Source organism: Emys orbicularis, chromosome 1 (assembly GCF_028017835.1).
Source record: "Emys orbicularis isolate rEmyOrb1 chromosome 1, rEmyOrb1.hap1, whole genome shotgun sequence".
NCBI lineage: Eukaryota > Metazoa > Chordata > Testudines > Emydidae > Emys > Emys orbicularis.
Genome location: NC_088683.1, coordinates 197,841,939 through 197,862,693, shown reverse-complemented (window position 1 = coordinate 197,862,693; position 20,755 = coordinate 197,841,939). Strand labels below are relative to the sequence as shown.

The window sequence follows — 20,755 nt, the reverse complement described above, 5'->3', positions numbered from 1 at the left end:
AAGCTGATCAACTGGAATCAGAAAAAATGTTTTGTGATGATATTGCACATATAAGTGCAGTATGGAGTTTATTCCCCCTCTGAAGCATCCAGTATTAGTCATGGTTGTAAATATGCTATTGAACTACAAAGGCCACTAGAGCATTTTTATATGACAGTTTTAATTCTCCTTTGTAGGCTTTCTTATGGGGAGTTCGCCTGAAAATCAATAAAGGAAAATGAAAATGTTAGGGCTATGAGTTTAATATGAATATGTGAAGAGGAGAAACAAATGGGAATAATATCCCACACTTGATTAACACAAGAAACAGATTTGCCACCAGTCATAGATTAAAAATGACCCACTGGAGATATAAATACAATCAAATATATACAGATTAATGATAAATTATTTTTTGATACCTCAGGTCCACGGTTTTCATTCAGGCCCACCTTTGTTAATAAGATTGAAAACCCAAAAAGTGAGAAAATAAGACACGGACATTTTATAGAAAGACTTCTGAGGGAAGAGCAGCTAAACGGATTAACATCATATCAACATTTTCTAAGGGTCGTGGTGGATTCTCCATCGCTGATAATTTTTCAATCAAGATGGGATGTTTTTTCTAAAGGAAATGTTCTAGGAATTATTTTTGGAGAAGTTCTATGGCCTGTGATATACAGAAGGTCAGACTAGATGGTCACAGTGGTCCCTTCTGATCTTGGAATCTCTGAAACTAAACATCTAAATGTCCTCTCAAGAAATATAGGCAGCCTAAGTTGTTCAATGATAGGAGAAAATACCTTAATGCTGTGATTTGTTACTTCATGGTGAAATATCTCCCATGCAGCAAAACTCCTTTAATCAGAAATCCCATGCTACTGGTACAAATTTATCAGAAGGATTCTAAGCTTTTTCTTGATCAATAGACAAAGGGTGAGATACAACCTTGATATAAGCAGCTCCTGCTGCTCTATAGTCAATATGACTGGGTCTGTTTAAACCAGTGCTGAAATTGGTCTAAAGTATTTAACTACTTAAGTTGTGCTTTAGATCTAATTGAGGATTTGTGGCCTTGTATCTTTCAGTTGGGAAAGGTCAGTCCCGTGATTTCCAGGTCAGAACTGTTTGACAAGGATTGGTGCTATCCACAACTTGAGATGTGCTACCAGGCTCTCTAGTTTAAAGGGAACACTGAGCGTAAAAGGGGCTAAGAAAGCAAAATATAGAGGAAAAGAAAACTATCTTAAGTTATTTACAGAGACTTGAAAATTCTGAGAATAGAAGGCATAACTGAACTAGCTTTCAGTTATCACAGTGCTGAATCATTACAATTCTGAAATGTAAATTGTAGAGCTTGCCAATACTGTTTCCATGGAATAGTATGTTATAAGCCTGAGTCTTTCTTAAGAATCTAGATCCTTTCTGGGGGAAATGGTGTCTTATATATGCTAACATTTGGTGGAGTTTCTCTAGCTATAGGACAATCAAGGGCAACAGAATGGATAAGCAATAACATAAACCAATCTGAATAATCATTTTAACATTTTTCTCTTTTTCCTGGGCTATAATAAGGCAGTTGGAATTATATTATAATGTGAAAGAACATTACATTGGTCTCTTCAGTTCTGTATTTCCTTTGAGAACTCACACTATTAATAAGAGTTCTGCATTGGTTATTCAAGCAACTTTTTTATCATCCATCTCGTCATTAGCCCATCTCTCGAAGGTACTTTGAGGGTTCAGACTGGTGCTAAATATGTACCAAGGGCCTATTCCAGCTCCTACTAAAGTAAATATAAAAAGATTTCATTGAGGGTGACTAGGCCTACCCATGACTAAAAATCACTGATGCAAGATGTTCAAAAAAGGGAAGGAAGGAAATTGTGAATATTTTCTCAAAATTTTCCTCTCTTCCCCACCCCCCCCCTTTTAATGTCAAAAATTGTAAAAATTTCTATCAGTTCTGCAGCTGTCAAATTGAAAGGTGGGAAAACCATGAAAATTTTGACTTTTCATAAATTTACAAAATTCAGAAAGTATTGACCAGCTCTGGCAAGTAGCTCAAGAAACTTCAAATGATGAGCCATTCCTGAAGCATAATGTATATAGCTCTGCAAATCCACAGATATCCACTTTATATCCACAGATAACCACATCCGATGATGCAGATATCCAAGGACCATTTTTTCAGATTGCGGATGGATGCAGATTCAAATTTTATATCTAAAGCCCTGCAAATCGGTGGATATCCACTTTATATCCACAGATCTTGGCATCCGCAGATGCGGATATCAGCGGATCATTTTTGCGGATCAGATGTGGATACAAGTTTTGTATCCATGCAGGGCTCTAATAATGTAGCCTACCTTTCATAGCCAACAATTTCTGATGCTCGCAAATTACTGCAACAGGGAATAAGTAGCATCAGGTTTCCAAGAAATTAACTATTGAATCCAAGTACTATCTCCAGGAAAACGAAGGATTGCATAGAGAAATGAACAGCCGCAAACTTTCATTTGTGAACTCTCATCCTGGCATAATCATTGAATGATATAATTTAAGACTAGGGATATGTCAATTATATTACTTAGCATTTATATGGCAATATTTGTGTTCTAAATGGTTTACAAATGTTAACTTGTGGTCTAGATGGTTATTTAAAGAAGTATTCTATTCTTTAAGGAGTTTCCAGGAATGCTGAATTCAAACCCTAATCTGACATTCTTTTAATTGCCTGATAATATGGTCCTGATCCTGCAAGAATTTACACATGTGCTTAAATATAATTCTTGTGAGTAGTTCCATTAACTTCCATGGACTATTTGAAGTATGTAAAGTTAAACACCTGTGTGAGATGGCACCTAGATGTCCTAACCTGAAAAGACTGGAAAGCTAAGTAGCATGGGCTCTTGGAACCCTTGTAAAGCACCTGATGCAATCTGTCCTTTTCTGGAGAACCTCAAAGGACACACAGAAAATGCATCACACTAAACTCCTTTGCTTCAAGCAATGATTTATCTTTGAGTTACTGCAAAAGAAAGTGTGTGATTTGACCTTCTCTCAGGTAGGTGAATGGGAACAGCAAAAGCAATGCCCTCCTATGTCTGTGTGCCCTCCTTTTCTTCAAGTGGAACAGGTTAGATGAACATCCATGAGGGATGGTCAAGGTGTACTTAATCCTGCTTCAACAAAGGGAGGTGGACTAGATGACCTCTTGAGGTCCCTTCCAGTTGTAGTTTTCTATGATTCACTGAGAGCTGCCTTATAGTGATTCTTCCTTCCCTTCTCAGGAACTGTTGTACTGTTTATCAGACAATTCACCTTGGCTGGGTATGGATGGCTTTACATGTTGTGGTCAGATGAAAAAGTAAATTGTCAATTAATTCAGATATCCTCCCTTTGTGGTGTCTCTGCTGGAGCACAAGGACTAGGGCGGAAGGTAGAGGGGTTAATGTGTGTGTGGAAGTAGGGGGATGATCTAAGTATCTGAAAGCATTCCAAAGGTTAAAGTAAGAGTTAACTCTTCCCCACCCTCTCTCCTCCTTGGGAATTGAGGGAAATTACAGCCCACCCAGACTAAATAACAGTTTGCTTGAAATAATGACAGGCGTGTGTGCAGAAGAATCACAGTCATACTGACAAAGGGAGGACATTTTTTGCATTTTCTTCTGACCGGGTAAATGTGGCAGCTCCTGTCCAGAGAAGAGAGGCATGAATCTCCCCAACTTCCCCATGCACCAGACTCTCTAAAGTCAAACGTCATGGAAAACCTCCTGCAGCGATCTGTGTCCTTGCAGTAAATACAGGAAGCAGAAAGTCACTGCAAAACACCGGCTTGCTAATTCTTTTTCCCGTTAAACAGAGCAACTCATCCTTGTTGCTGGTTGCACAACCCCAGCCAAGTGGGATATCATGTGCTTTACAGCCCTCTGCGGAAAGGATCACTTCTAAAAGCCCCAACAACTTCCTATCACCATTTTTAAAAAAGGCATAAATCTGTCTCATCCACTTAAAAAAATACACAAATAACAAGAAGGTAGGGAAGGAACCTTGCAGGACATGAGGTAGGCAAAGCTTAGTCAACCCCGATCAGTTGTGAAATATCAAAAGATCCAGGCGACACTGTGGCTTTAAATGATTCAAAGGAAATCTTGTGTTTTTCTTAAACAAACATTTTCTCCCAGTCTCTCTCTCCTCCCCTCGCTCCTTCCTCTCTCTCCTGCCTTCCTGTCTCAGTCCCTCTCTCTCTCTCCTTTTCTCCTCCCCCCTCAGTCCCTCTCTCTTTCTCCCACCCCCCCCCCCCCCGTCCGCCCCCCAGATTCTCTCTGTGTCTGATTAAATGAGAAGGAAGTGTGGGAGTGGTGGTTTTGAAGCTCTCCCTTTAAGAGGCAGCCTGCAGTGACGAATTGTTGAAATTGCCATTGCAGGATGGCATTCCGCTATAAATTCATTGTTCCACCTCCTCTCATCTTCACATTTCTCTCCCTTCTCCTCTTGTTCACATCGACAGACTGGGGATAACAACCAGCATTAGAAAGGGAGAAGTTGTTTTACAAAATCCAGGGCATTTTTTTTTACCATCTCACCGGAGACGATCGAGCCTTTTTTGGCGTATGTTTCTTCTCCTCTCTTCAAACAAAAGGGGGCAAAGGAAGGCAAGGCACTAGCTTCTGAAAGTGCCGATCTGCATCGGATCCCCCTGCCTCTGTTGAGGAGGAGGATGCAGTGAGTACAAGAGAGAAGTGGAAGAAGAGTGAAAAGTGCTCAAACTTCTCCGCTCGCCGGGTGTGAGCCTCACTTGTTTGCCGCCTGTTCAGCAGTTGTTTTAGGATTGTGGTGTTCTCCTTCCATGTGCTCCTGACTTTTCCCTGCAGAGAAACGCAAAGTTCAAACGCGAGCTGCCTTTGTTGACATTTTTTCTTCTTCCTCCCACTCACACTTGCTTCAACCTTGGGAGGATTTTTTTCCACTCTGAAGCTCCTCTGTTGATCTCCACCGGGTGACTTTTTTTTTTTTTTTTTTAAGAGAGACAAATATGGTCCTGAAGTTTGTTTCCCTGCTGCTGGCTGCGGAGTTGCACTTTGCTGCTGCCAAGACCGGAGCTCCAACAGCAACAACAGCAGCACCTGCTTATGATAAAACCCAGCCGCCTCCCGGAGCAGCATCAGCATCCCCTCACCCTGGCCCCCAGCAGCTGTCCCGGACCAGCGGCCTGGTGCAGAACATTGACCAGATCTACTCCGGGGGCGGCAAGGTGGGCTACCTCCTCTACGCGGGGGGCAGCAGGTTCCTCTTGGATCTGGAGAGGGACGAGCTGGTGGGTCCGCAGGCCCCTGTGCAGCATCCCCGCGGCTGGGCTCACTGCTATTACCGGGGCACGGTGGACGGCAGCCCCCAGTCCCTGGCCGTATTGAACCTTTGCGGGGGGCTGGATGGCTACTTCGCGGTCAAACACGCCCGCTACACGGTGAAGCCCTTGCTCCGGGCCAAGGGGGCGGCCCCGCGACGGGTCTATGGGCCCGGCTCCGCCCTGATCCCGCACCTCTTCCGCAAGGACCATTTCAGCTTCGAGACGGTACCTTCGCGCCCCAGCTGCGAGACGCGCGGCTCCGGCCAGGCCCCGCCGCTGGGAGGCAAAGGCGGGCTGCGGGGGGGGCAGGAGCGCCCCGCCCAGCCCCAGCTGGCCACCAGTGCAGCGCTAGCCCCGGGGCCCTTTGCTCCGCCCGGCGCCGGGCGCAGGAGCAGGCGCTCCATCTCCAGAGCCCGCCAGGTGGAGCTGCTGCTGGTGGCTGACGGCTCCATGGCCAAGAAGTACGGCAAGGGCCTGCAGCACTACCTGCTGACCCTGGCCACCATCGCCTCCCGGCTCTACGGGCACGCCAGCATCGAGAACCCCATCCGGCTGGCCGTGGTGAAGGTGGTGGTGCTGGGCGACAAGGAGAAGGGGCTGGAGGTCAACAAGAACGCAGCCACCACGCTGAAGAACTTCTGCAAGTGGCAGCACCAGCACAACCCGCTGGAGGACGAGCATGAGGAGCACTACGATGCCGCTATCCTCTTCACCCGGGAGGTAGGTCGCCTGAGGCCCTGGCACCCCTTGCCCAGCCCCACCAGGGCTCAGCACAATATGCAACAGCAAACAGGCCAGACGGGACCATGGCGATCATCTAGTCTGACCTCCTGTATAGCACAGGCTAGAGAATGTCCCCACAATAATTCCTAGAGCATAGCTTTTAGAAAAACACCCAATCTTGATTCCAAAATTGTCTGTGATGGAGAAGCCACCATGGTGCTTGGTCAATTGTTTCAGTGGTTAATTACCCTCCTTTCTTGTCTGGCCTGATTTTCCTTCCGCCTCGGTTGTTTCCCTTTCTTTGACAGCCCCTTTGCAGTCCTCCAGTCTGCAGGGTAAGTATCTGATCCTGGCTTCTGCTGGTATGTAGGTCACTACTCTGGACAGCAACGAGGCTGATTGCAAACCCCGGGTTCTGTGGGATCCTACTGTCATTTCCTAACCAGTTGCTTAGTTGACAGCACAACAGAATCATTATGATTTTTTAAAAAATAACCCCTCCACACCTTATGAGTGGTGCTATCTAAACCGAGGTGTAATGAGTGCAGGTGCTTTGCAAGTTTCTCTGGCGCATCTGCCGATGCACTGCCTCCCTGGCCTGCAGCACCCCATGTTTATTCCAGAGTTGAGCCACTCTTGAATAGAGACTGCAGGTGTTTAGGGCTGGTGTTAATTTGTATGATTGGGACTCGTGGCTATTAGAGACTAGACCAGTGTTTTTCAACCTTTTTTTGGGCAAAGGCACACTTGTTTCATGAAAAAAATCACGAGGCACACCACCATTAGAAAATGTTAAAAAATTTAACTCTGTGCCTATATTGACTATATATAAAGTAATTCTCTTGAATAGGAATCAAATAAACACAAAGAAAGTATTTTATAATTACTTTATTATGAAATAGTAAGTAAACAGAAATATGAAAAATTATAAAATACTTTATTCAGTGCGCAATATTTTTTTCCCACGGCACACCAGGCAACATCTCGCGGCACACTAGTGTGCCGCGGAACAGTGGTTGAAAAACACTGGACTAGACCAGGGGTTGGAAACCTTTCAGAAGTGGTGTGCCGAGTCTTCATTTATTCACTCTGATTTAAGGTTTCACGTGCCAGTAATACATTTTAATGTTTTTAGAAGGTCTCTTTCTATAAGTCTATAATATATAGCTAAACTATTGTTGTATGTAAAGCAAATAAGGTTTTTAAAATGTTTAAGAAACTTCATTAAAAATTAAATTAAAATGCAGAGCCCCCCGGACCCGGTGGCCAGGACCCAGGCAGTGTGAGTGCCACTGAAAATCAGCTCGCGTGCTGCCTTCGGCACGCATGCCATAGGTTGCCTACCCCTGGACTAGACCTAGATTAGCAAATTCATCTCCACTTGAGATATTACATTGCTGTCATAGTCTGTTTCACATATCCTTGTTAACAGTAGTGCATCTTTCTTCATTTGTGTATAGTCAAATGAAGAAGCCACCATGGCTTCTTCATTTGACTATACACAAAGAACTGACAACACCCATTGGATCAAATTAATCCAAGAATGAATTTGACCCATTGAGATTAGGAAAACAGAATTAATTGGTAAATAACACCTTAAGGAGCACATGACTTCCCTACTTAGCTGCTGTAATTTAACATGGTATTCCCAGCACGACAGAAAAATGGCACTAGGCCTAGAGGAATACAGAACTTGTGGTACAAGACTAGGACTTAAATATAAGACACATAAACAAAGCCACACTAACTCAGTGCAACTCAGTTTGTGGAGGAGCATGTAGTACCTTGCTATCCATATAGTAAAAAATTGGTCTCCTAATCAATTAAAGGCCCGATACCGCAATTCTCATCCATGCAATATTCTGCATCAGTGCCGTAATTGCATTGCCATACATAGTTAAGGGGCACTGCTCCTGTGGACATGTGGCATAGTTTATGCAATGATCTACTGTAAGAATATCCCTTTCAGTTATATTTTTTCTTTCCTCAGTAAGAAAATAATAAAAAACTGTGGGACTTTCTGTTAGTTTGAATTCTCTTGCTTTGCTACATCACAGGAGGCTGCCAAAAAGGATTCTTTGGATGGTTTCTGGAAGGAGGTACTTGAGGAAAGGGGAAGAAAAAAGCCTGGCTTACTTTTATAGCCGTAAATACTTGAAATATTTGGCGCCGTCTCTGTCATCCCAAACTTGTACAGCAGGCGCTTTCTGGTGGCAGTTCAAACCCATCCATTCTGTTTGTTAAAAGCTATATCAGATCTCATTTTAAAACAGTCACCTTGCTAATTACAATCTGAAGGAGAGGAAGCTAGCTTGATTGTATCAGACTGCTCTTGTTTGTGACTAGACATCAATATTGAATAGCGATTCTGGGCCAAATTCTGTCACTCTTACATTTCTCTGTAAGTACTCCTGTCGATTTCAGTGGGACTAATCGTGCTTCACGCAAATAAGAATGGCAGATTGTGGCCCTAAACTTTGAGATGATCACTAACGACTGGACTGCATTGCATAATATCTTACTCTGTGAGTTAGGCTTCAATGGGACTAAGGATAGTAGACTCTGATCCTAAACATTTATTTTAGATGAAAATTTCACAGCAAAGAGCAAAATATCACAATTTCTGCTGTCTGTTTGATCTTAGTGATTATAGTAATAACATTCATATGACACATTAGCCTTCATATGGAAAAATAGTTTGCACTGTTACCAAACAAGCAGATATATGTTCCAAGAAATATCACTGGCTGCGGTTTGCTTGGTAGTATATGGTTTTTGACACAATTAATTATTTGATATATCCTCAGTTGACGTAAATCAGCATAGCTCAATTCAACTTAATGAATTGCTTCACTGATTTACATCAGCTGAGGAGCTGGCCCTGTATTTTAAACTCATGGAGGTTGCATCAAAAGTTTATTTGGCTTAATGAGAAAAAAACACAGGTATTTTCTTACTATGTGCATTCCTGGACTGGTTTAGAAGGGAATGTGCTGAGATCCATACCGCTTTCATTTCATGGTGTTGGAAGGTTCAAAATGAATCTCAGTTAGACCTCAGAATGTAAACATGAAAAAGGGTTAAAGGATCAACAAGCAGATGAGATACAGCTCCTAGAAAATAGGTTTTTTTTTTAACCTCAAAGAAAGATTCCCCCCACACTCAGAGTTTTATTTTTCAATGAGATGAAGCAGCAGTTGGCATGAGGATCCAACTTCTACAACTGTGTTTTGAATGTATGAAATAGGTTGCTTAGCAACTAGACGCCAAGCTATGGCTCCATGTTTTCATGGGCTCTGAATGCTGCTGTGCTAAGTGTTTGTACATCCAGATGTCTTCTTCTAAATGGCTTGTTTTTCAGGCCTGGAGCAAATGTGTGAGATACATTTTCCGTCTGTTTATTAGCCAAGGCCACCTTGAACTTTGCGTCTGTGTGTCAACAGAATAATATTGGCAATTCATTTATCAAACTAGCACATTTCACAAACTTTAAGTAACTCATTATGCATCATCAGTGTGTACATTAAGCAAGCATATTACCATATAGCTCTCCAGCATAACACTTACCTTGATTCTGGAAGGACTCTCGTACCAGAACTCATATTACACGCAGCAAAATATTTTAAAGACACACTGATCTTGCTTGAATGTGAAAGTGCTTTCAAGGTCCTTTCCCTTGTTCTTCTTTTCCTTTCACTTGTTTTTAAAGACAAATCAACACATAAATGTTCATAGTACTGAATGCACCGAGGGCTTTCCCTCAGTGTAGAATTACTACCACTAATTATGTTGTTAGTATTTAAATTACAGGTAGTGCCTATGCAATCTGTTTTTAAGCAGAACTACTGAGTCCTGATTTAGAAAAAGCAATTGACCTTTATGGCTCAATGATAGGTGATCTGTTATCTGTATTTCATTTGATAAGTGCTTCAAAATGAGCCACGCTGCATAACACAGGAGGTCAATATATAATTTGCAAGGGATCCGGGTTTAACTCTAGCTAATATAGACAAATGGCCAGGCTTTGAAAGGTATTTAGACACCTAGTGGGAACCTGGATCCATAGTATGCATTGATATCAACAAGTGCTTCTCCTGAGTAAGGATTACAAAATCAGACCCATTAGTTTCAATTAATCCTAACTCTTGTATGACAAATTCAATGATTTGCTCCTCTGTTATCAACGTTATGGAAAAGTGTTATAGAATTTAATAGAGGTGAAATTTTTAAATCACTAGGTTCTGTAGAAATGTGATAGGGTTCTACAGAGATTATTTCAAAGCCTACACAATTTCATAAAGAAAAATATTCTTTCTGTAGGCCTGGTTCTGCCACTACTGCTCACTATGAGAGAACCAGGCCCTGTAGGGTATTTGAATTCTATAGAATGGTTAAAAAAATCTAATATAAAGTTGATAATTTTCCATTAAATTCTGTAGGACTTTTCATTAGGGCAGATAAATACATTCTCCATAGATCTGTTATTGTCTTTGTTTATTTTGTGACTGGGTCTCTAACTATGGTTCTAAATTTCTGGGCCAAATTTACCCTTTGTGTAAATTCATGGACTATAGTGGAGTTACACCAAATTTAGTCTGTTTTGCTTAAATCTCTTTTGTTTATGTCTAATGCTTAGACTCTGGAAACTATTTATTTGCTGTATTGACACATCTTATTGACACTATTTGTCGCAACACAAACACATGAGTGATGTAGTTTCCAAACTGTACTTGAACCAACACCATTGTTTTCTTGGGTTAAGTCTTCTCAGCAAGTACCCAATAAAATCAGGCCAGATTAACGAGTGTGAACGTGCACAGCACTGTCTGCCCCTTTAAGGGCTTGCAGAGTCAGGGAGCAGCAAGCCCTGGCCTAAGGAGAATCCATCAGGCAGGTGTTGGGAACCAGCTGATACAGCCAAGCAGCAGCTTTAATGACTGGCTCTGATTCCCAGTTGGCAGATATAAGGACCCAGATCTGTGAGTGGAGGGGACATGAGAGACAAACACTTTCCTGAGCAGCAGTGGAAGGCTGCAACAGGGCAGGAAGGCCTTGTGGTCCCCCCTGAGGCTAAGGGAGGGCCTTGATCTCCTTGGGTGGTAGAGGACCCTGCAGTACCAGTCCAGTTCAGGACTATCACTTTCGTTTCTTATCACTATTTTTTGCCTTTGTGGGGCAGAGGAATAAAAGAACCTGTGCTGAAAGCTAAAACAGAGTTAGGTGTGGCTGATTGTTTTTTCCCAAACTCGTGGATGGACCAACCATCTTACAGCCCCCATCTCAGGAGGGCCCCGACCACCAAACATCCCTCCCTGCAAAACCTGATTGATTCTGTGAGCCTCTGCTCCAGGTCACAACACCACTCACTCAGATTTGGCCAGCCATGATGGGGCAAACCTGTGTGAATGGCGCTGTGAACTGGCGCTTGGGCCCTCCACTTCTCCCACAACCACCAAACCAAACAGAGGTTTTGCTGCATGCCCCCTCCTGCCCCGAAAATCCAACCCCTCCCCCACTCCCAGTTAAGACCCTCTCTTCAAGGGGATAGCATTGTTAAGAGTGTATTGTTAAGAGTTTATAGGTGGGGAGCAGCACAGTGAAGTTTTGGCCAGGGCGGCAATTGTCTTCTATATCACATGCTCTGTGTAGTTTAAGGATGGGGCAATTTCCATAATGCACAGGGTCCCAAAATTATTTAATCTGGGCCTGTGTAAAATTCCCCCAACCTATATCATTCATGACTTAAGCTAAACTTGAATGCAAGCTTCCAGAGGAGAACTTCTGAAAACATATGGACAAAATCCCATTCTCTTTCTTTCCTTTCATTCCACCTTGAATCAAGTGAAAACTAAAATAGATACTTCTCACAACAAATACAGGCAACCAGAACATGAAAAAGTCTTTCATAAGTACTGGTCAGCATAGTCAATGATAGTACCATCATGCCTGGCTCTAACAAAAAAGTTCACATTAGAGCCAGAGGCCACAGTCCTGCCCTTTTCCACATAGCAATTATATGGGTCCTGCTTATGTGATTTAGTTTAACTATCAAGCTGACAGTGCTGTTAAAATTTAACAGCAAGCATTGGATTATCTCAGCTCAATGGATGATAATTTCATTGAGTGGAGAACGTGCTTTCTTTGGCTCTCTTTTTTTTTTTTTTTTTCACCATCTCATCCAAATTACTATCCTTTGTTAGTAAGCCAGAGGTCACTCTGTCATTGTGCCAATTGCCAGCAGTATAGCTACATAGGTTTTTGATGTTTAATGTCCAGTGTAACTGATCCTTATTACACTAAGCAATTACAACATTTGCTGTCACTCTTACTTGCAGAGCGGTTCCATTGACCTTATATAAATATAATATGTTTTGTGTAGGAAATATCATTGGGGAAAATAATATGTGGTAATTTTGTGTGTGTAAGTAGATGTGAGAAAACCGTTGCAATATTTCACAATATTTGTGTTGACTTCCTCCCCCCAAAAAGCTAGGCCTAACACAGTTATGCACAGACTTCTAATTGTCTGCCAGATTACCAATTTGGTAGCCCAAGGCACTTTTTTTCTGGCATGTCCAGAAACCTCTTTCAAATAGTTTTTATAGTTCTAACATGCAAAAGATGTTACACTATGAAGAATTAAGTGTGTTTGCTAAAACTGAAGAGCAAGGTTTATGAATGGAAGAAGTGTGGGGAAATGTTAAACTTCTTGCTCAAAGTATATCTAGCTAGAGCTTAAGACACTATTTAATGTCAGAGTTCAACATTTGCATCTGTTACAGATAAGTTTATTCCAGTTCTCAGATGTACAACTGGAATTAAAGATTTTCAAGTGAAATTAGTTACTAGTCTCAGTAGGGACACTTCACACTTGTCTTCATTCACAACAATGCCACATGTAGGTGGCAAAAGATCAGACTTTCTTGATGCACTTCAAGAATGCCGAGAACATTTGGCCTTTAATGAGCTGTCTAATTAACTACTGATCTTACGATGCACAACTCATTGTTCCTAAATCATTTCTTTGCCAAACCTTTAGGATTACCATCTATTGTCTCCAGTACAGCGAATGCATTTCCTATTGATGCATCATTTTGAAACTACTGCAATCTAGATCAAAGGGCAGACTGAATTCTTTCTTTAGAAAGAGCAAGAAATGTTTATTCTTGAAAGTTTCCACCATTATTTGGAGATAATTAAGTGAGCTAAAGGTCAGATGAAATTAGACAGATATGAATGGGTATCTAACTCTTTAAATGAACACCACACATTATGTGGAAATAATGCTTGAAAACTAACTAAAAGTATTATATGGGCCCATGCTTGCTTAGTGCTTTTGAAGCAGTTTGAAAAATTGAGCAAGCCTGCAGATTTATTAGGTTACATCATTACATCAGGGTCTGATTTTAAGCAAGAATACTCTTCAGGTGCAATAAAAACCTCCAATATACTCCCAGCAACCTTACTTTAGGAGCAACTTTAGGAGCATCTGAGGTTGCATCTGACACTTCCCAGGGAAGCTAAGAATGTTATTGATACTTACAACTAACCATGAATAGTCAATGGGACCACTGAGGTGTATACATCAGGACAAAATTTGTCCTACAAGTTTCAATCCGCATAAGTATAAACAGGCTAGGTTCTTAATAATATAGTCCAAGTCTTTGCTATTGAAAAAGACCAGGCAACTAGGGAATGGGCAGCGAGTTGAGGTAAAGAGTATGAAAGCAATGTAATTGCAGAACAGTTGTCTCAGAATCATCACTTGGTAGGATTAAAAAATGCATGGTGTACATTATACAGAACCTCAGTAAAATGAGTTACATAGGTCAAGTCTGAGCAGCCATGGAGAGGCAGGGGAAAGGAAACGTAGTTGAGATCATGAGCTGAGAACAGCATGGAAATGCATGTCTAAAAGTCTGCCTAAGTTAACGTGGATAATGATAGCATTAACTTAAGTAAAAAAAATGCATCTATGCATAGTTACCCAGGATTGAAAAACAGGATAAACCACCGCTGGCAGTATGTAAATCTGAATCTCCAAAACCAAGCCAACGCAAGTTTGACTCTAGTTACAGCCATTGTAAAAGAGCAACCCATAGCCACACTCTTCCAGTAATCACTCTACACCAAGAAGCTAACACCAGACAGCAATTCCAATCCCCACACCACAGGTCCTCTTTCCACCACTACCCCCAACCTCTCCTCTCATGCCCAACTCTCTACCAAAATTCACTGACTGAGCCTGCAACGTACATCCACCCTTCTTCCACATTGCCTGGCACCTACTGCATCACAGGAATGGAGGCTTAGATGACCCAAATGACCAAAGTTTTTTCCACCACCAAATACTGGATCCATGGGTCTGCTCTCTACATCCACAATTTCTGTTGTTCCCTTCATCCCTTCTTCTTTTTCCCATATAGAGGTTTATGATCACATGCTTCATTCCCTCCCTAAGAGGGAACATACACCCCTTCCTAATAGCATGATAACTTAGGAACACCATGGCTTGAAAGCTATGGCATTTTCAGTGTAATTGATCTCCTCCCTTGGGATTTTCCGGTTGTGACCACTAAATAATGCAGCTCATTGGGGACTCAAATCGCCTTATGTGAAGTTCTGTAAAAACAGGAAAAAGGGTTAAAGAAATTATAGGGGACATCTTTCAAGCCTGTTTTATTTTGGCTACATTCAAATGTTACAAAGACGAGCATGGTAGTGACATTTGTTGGTGAGCTGTTTGGGTATAGGTTTGACTTTGGCATGTACAGCACTTTGGGCAACTACTGGAGATGAGAATACACTTTTTGGGCAGTGTTGCAAAATTTCTGAAAACCTGTCTGTTGTATGGTGACACACAGCATGCAGTCTGATGTGATGTCAGCAACATGACCATATTAACAAAGCATTGCTGAATACAGATGCCCTGGCATGTTGAAAGCCACATGTATATATGTGAGACAAAAGGTTGGTGAGGTAATATCTTTTATTGGACCAACTTCTGTATATGTAGCAGTCTTGACATTAATAGAAGTGGCAGGGTGAAATCCCCATGCACCACCTTGGAAATTTAAGAGTAATATATATGTTCAGGCAGAATTCATTTAGTGAAGTATTGTAGTTAACATCTCTGTCATGAATCTACCAGCTTACAGAGGAAAATTCAGAAGTGAATCTAAGGGCTCTTCTACATACAAAGGTTATACCTCTTTAACTATGCTGGTATAGTTAAAGCAGTACAATGCCCCTAATGTGGTAGCAGTTATGTGGTATAAGGCACCTTTATACCAGTATCACAGCATCCACATTATGGGTTTTGCCGATATTACTATCGTGATAAAAAATCACACCCTTTAACAAAATAGATGTACTGATACAAAAACTGTGTTTAAAAGCAGGAGTAGCCAGATACAGAGTGCACCTTCCTCTACCTCTCTCCGCATCTAAGCTGTAGCTTAGACTGCTCAAACTCCATTAAACTCCTTTACGCCTGGCCTGCTCACAGCTTTTGTAATTGTCAGTGGCTTGATAGAAGCGGTCCATTTTAAATGGAGATTTGAAGGAAGGAAGAGAATCTGAATGATTTTAGAGAAAAAAGGTACCAAGCAGGGAGATTTCTTTGACAGATGCATTTTAAAATATAGTTGTGTCTTCAAATGGCACTTTCATTCAACCATTCTTAAGTGGTAGATCGACTGTGGAATAGGCATATTTTGGTATTTTCCCTTTAAGCCATCTGACCATCTCTGTTGCACAGGGTCTGTTAATTGCATTTTGCACATTACAGTATGCTAAACTTTCTGACAGATTTAGCAGTCCATACTATGTATATGTAAAATACATAAGGGCCTGATCCAAAGTCCATTGACATTTCAATGAGAGTCTTTCTGTTGACCTTTACATCAGGCCAAATATGTATATGCATGGCCACTCGATGTAATATTAATGCTACCATCTGAAAGCAAAAGCATTGGGAAAGTTAATATTGGTTGTTAATTTTGTTGGTGAGAGAGCTCTGTGTAGCTTGAAAGCTTGTCTCTTTCACCAACAGAAGTTGGTCCAATAAATGATATGACCTCACCCACCTTGTCTCTCTAATAGCCTGGGACCAACATGGCTACAACCACACTGTATAGTTTTTAGACACTCTAAAGGACAGAAAGAAAGGTTCAGTGGTCAGGGCACTCACCTGGATTCAATTCCCTCCTCTGCCACAGACTTCCTATGTGACCTTGGGCAAGTCATTGAGTTTCTCAGTGCCTCAGCTCCCCATCCATAAAATGGAGATAATAGCACTGCCCTTCCTGACAGGGATGTTGTAAGAATAAATACATTAAAGCCTGTGATCTACTGATGAAAAATATAAATATTATTAATTATAAATGCCATTAAGGCATAGGAATGCATAGTTTTGTGGTTACAACAGGAGACTGCGAGTCAAGACATCTGTTTTCATACCCAGCTCTCTCTAAGTGATCTTGGAAAAAAATCACATACAATTCAGTTACCTCATCTGTAAAATGGTGATTAATAATACATGCTGTACCTATCTCCTAAGTTTTATTATGAGGTTTAATATTGCATAGGAGATATTGGACCATCTCATTTTCTTAAGTATAGGTAAAAAATGACCTCTTTAGAAAGGAATGATGGTCTTGGGACTAAGGCACTGGACTGGGACTCCGGAGGTCTTGGTTCAATTCAGGGGCGGGCAAACTTTTTGGCCTGAGGGCCACATCGGGTTTCCGAAATTGTATGGCGGGCCGGTTAGGGGAGGATGTGCCTCCCCAAACAGCCAGACATGGCCCGGCCCCTGCCCCCTATCCGACCCCCCCTGCTTCTCGCCCCCTGATGGCCCCCCCAGGACTTCTGCCCCATCCAACCCCCCCCGTTCCCTGTCCCCTGACGGCCCCCAGGACCCCGTCCCATCCACCCTTCCCTGTCCCCTGATGGCCCCCGGACCCCCGCCCCTGACTGCCCCCCGCCACCCCATCGAACCCCGCTTCTCATTTCTGACTGCTCCCCCGGGACCCCTGCCCCATCCAACCACCCCTTCTCCCTGTCCCTTGACCACCCCCGGAGCCCCTGCCATGACTGCCCCCTGCCGCCCCATCAACCCCCCCTCTCTTTCCTGACTGCCCCCCCAGGACCCCTAGCCCCATTCAACCCCCCTGTTCCCCGCCTTCTGACCGCCCCGACCCCTATCCACACCTCCGCCCCCTGACCACCACCCCGAATTCCTCTGCCCTCTATCCAACCCCCCGCCCCCCGCTCCCTGCCCCCTTACCACATTGCCTGGAGCACTGGTGGCTGGCGGCGCTACAGCCACGCCGCCCAGAGCACCAGGACAGGCCACCATGCTGCCCGGCTGGAGCCAGTCACGCCACCGGGTCAGGTCATGGCTCTGCAGCTATGCTGCCCGGCAAGAACTCGCAGCTCTGCCGCCCAGAGCATTGCGCCAGCGGCGCAGTGAGCTGAGGCTGCAGGGGAGGGGGAACAGCAGGGGAGGGGCCGGGGGGTGAGCCTCCTGGGCCAGGAGCTCAGGGGCCGGGCAGGAGGATCCCGTAGTTTGCCCACCTCTGGTTCAATTCCTAGTTCGGCCACTGACTTTCTGCGTGACCTCATTCTCTCTGTTCCACAGCTGTAGAATGAGGATTATACGTCTCCCGCACCATCTTTATCTATTTAGATTATAAGATCTTTTGTGCAAGGACTATCTCTTACTATACGTATGTATAGCGCCTAGCACAATGTGACCCTGATGTCAGTGGGAGCCTCTAGGCACCATAGTAATTAATTACAAGTCTTATCCAACTCCCCTCAAAGTCAATGAAAAGTCTCCCATTGACTTTCATGGGGGTGGGATTGGGCCATCATGCTTTTAAACTGCACTGAGATCCTTAGATGACTTTCCAAAGTAGTAGTAGTATTATCCGGGTCCTGCTGTTTGCAAAGGGCCAGTGACTCTACTTGTTGTTATTTGTGGGTTTAAAAATTTATTTTAATGATTTTTCCCCCCTTTCTTGGCAGGATTTATGTGGGCATCATTCATGTGATACTCTGGGAATGGCAGACGTTGGGACCATATGCTCTCCTGAGCGCAGCTGTGCAGTGATTGAAGATGACGGCCTCCATGCAGCTTTTACAGTGGCTCACGAAATTGGTATGCAGTGCCTTTTCTGTTCCCTTGCCAAATCAAACACTTGTAACAGCTGCATTAGTAACCAAAATACTTCACAATTAATTCCAGATTTCCCCTGGTTCAGATGTACACTTGGGGATTAAAGCTGTATACATATGCACTTTGGGGTTAACTAATAAGAGATCAGAAGGCAAGTGAAGGCACACAGTAGGTGTTTCCTTTCTGACAATGTCATTTTAAATCAGTAGTTGAAGTGAAAATTCAAGGACTGCTACTGTCCAAAAATGTCAGTACATGTCCCATATGAGAAAGTATTGGCCCGGTCTATTATGGTTTATATGCATCTAGCATACATACCGTGGGAAATAACTTACATTGCAGAATCACTTACTGGACCTTTCAGGAGCAATCATTATGAACATTCACTCAGTATGTATTTTATTGTCTGCTGAGTGGGCTGAAATCAGCTTTCATGGAATGGGCAAATGCCGATATTATTTTCACCCTATTAACATTCCAATTTTATGGTGAAATGCAATATTAAAATCAATTCTGAAATAGCTGAAAATAGTATTTAGGTGCCAGAGACTTAGTCTCAAAAATGACTTAACCATGTGTCAGCTGATCCTCAGCAGGCAATAATTTACACTAAAAATCCACTCCCTGGCCTTCAGAAGGTGACATTTAAGACTGCATTAATGACGGAGGAGGGGTTGCATACCTGTAAATTACATCTGGTATCATATATTCCTCGAGACAGATTGCTGACACCTTCATCAGTTTTAATTTACCGGTAGTTCCCACACTATGTTTCAGATCTTCACTTTCCACAATCATTCACACTATCATGATTGCTGGAGATTTGTTTGTATAAAAACTATTAGCTCTGCAGCATGAACCATAATGGAAATGGAAAACATAATTTTTTTAACATTCTTGGAAGGAAATAACAAGGCAAGAGACTTTCAGGCAGTGCCAACTTCTGAATTGCCTTGTACCTCATGCCAAACCAAAGTAAAGTTTGTTTTGGGAGTATCATTGCACTAGTTCAATTTTCAGATAGCTAGCAGGTAGGGGAAAAGAGTCCTGTGTCTAATATCCCTAGAATGGCAATCAGAAGTCACTTGGGCTTTACTCATGGTTTTCATGTTAGTGGCTCTAGCCCCTCTAGCAGACACCCTCAAATAATAAAGAGAAATTAACCTGGCACTCTTGCAATGACACAGTCCAATGAAACTACAGATGGCTTGAGCTAAATCATTTGCTGTAGGAAAACCTATAAAATGATGTCAGAGTGGATCCTGATCCTGAAAGTTCTTAAACAGGAGGGCTGGAATCATAATAGGAGATAAAGCCATTCTAAGTCATGAATTCAAAGCATTGGTAGATAGGTGCCACTATATGATAGTTATTCATTGACCCTATAGGAAATGTGTTTGCTTAGTTCATTTCCCAGCAAGAAGAGTCCACATCACAAAACCCACCTTCAAAACTGGAGCTGACTGATTCCCTCCTTGACACCCGTAGCAGAATGGCCAAGGAATTAAAGAGCATATAGACTGAATTATCCTCTGACTTCTAGAGTTGGCACCTCCAGCTAAAGGTTAATGCACACTGGCAGAGAATGATGTGAAGGCTTGCACTGCTGCCATTCATACTAGATCTGTTCTGTGGATACTTTTCACCAGCAATAAATTCATATAATATTTTTAAATATCTTATACATTAAAGAGAAGAGAGGAGATGAATAAAAAGATGAATGAGTAATATGATACCTTTAAACTCAATGAGAAGAAAATATAAACATGCTTGAATTATTTTTAGTGATTTGGAAGCAGATTTTTCTTTAAAAAAAAAACCCCACCACTTTCTTACCTAGAGGTTTACCGTGGACCTGTAAAAGCTATAATTTTAAATATAAAAAAGGCATGGGTTGAAACTAGTGGATAAATAAGTACCCTACTGCACACAAAAACTCTAGTTCTAAGTTGTTTAATAGCCAGGCTTTCCTCACCATAAGATTTTAAGAAAGAGGGGGTATTCAGTCACAGAATGGTCTTTGTGTGTGTTTGTTACCCAAAGCGTGAGATGCTGGGAAGTGTGTGTGTGTGTGAGAGAGACCCAAAGTGGAAGACGCTGGGGAAAAACACACTAACATTGCTTAGTCTGGTACTTAGATGACAGTAAAGGTCAAGAAAAATAAAAGTGTGGTGGGACTACCTTGTAGTTAAACTCTTTGGGAAAAACCCTGGTGTGTCTAAGCTGGAGGCCGAATTCCTTCCTACCATACTGGAATCTTACAGTTCTCTTTTTTTGCAGGAAGGGAGTGGCTTTAATTTTACAGTAACTTAGTTATTCAGTGGAATTCACCTAGCAGAGCAGAAAACACCCTCAGGACAGGGGTAGTCTAAGTATTCCAAAGCTAGCTGGTCTTTTCTTTTCTATTAACAGGATTGGTTAAGCAAGCCAGCTAAGAAGCAAATCAGAATAATTGTCTGCAGTTCTTTAAGGGATTTGTGATGTGTTATAACATGAGAAACCAAATGTGATAACTA

The 20,755-nt window shown here is 42.4% G+C and overlaps 1 protein-coding gene across 1 annotated transcript in view; it reads left to right on the top strand.

The window, feature by feature from the left end:
* Window positions 1–5,017: 5,017 nt before the first annotated feature.
* The window catches only part of ADAMTS5 (ADAM metallopeptidase with thrombospondin type 1 motif 5), a 43,429-nt gene continuing 27,691 nt past the window's right edge, over window positions 5,018–20,755 (top strand). The window contains exons 1-2 of the mRNA XM_065416106.1: window positions 5,018–6,052; window positions 18,089–18,221. Of these exons, the coding sequence (XP_065272178.1) occupies window positions 5,018–6,052; window positions 18,089–18,221 (1,168 nt within the window). The remainder of the gene's footprint in view (window positions 6,053–18,088; window positions 18,222–20,755) is intronic.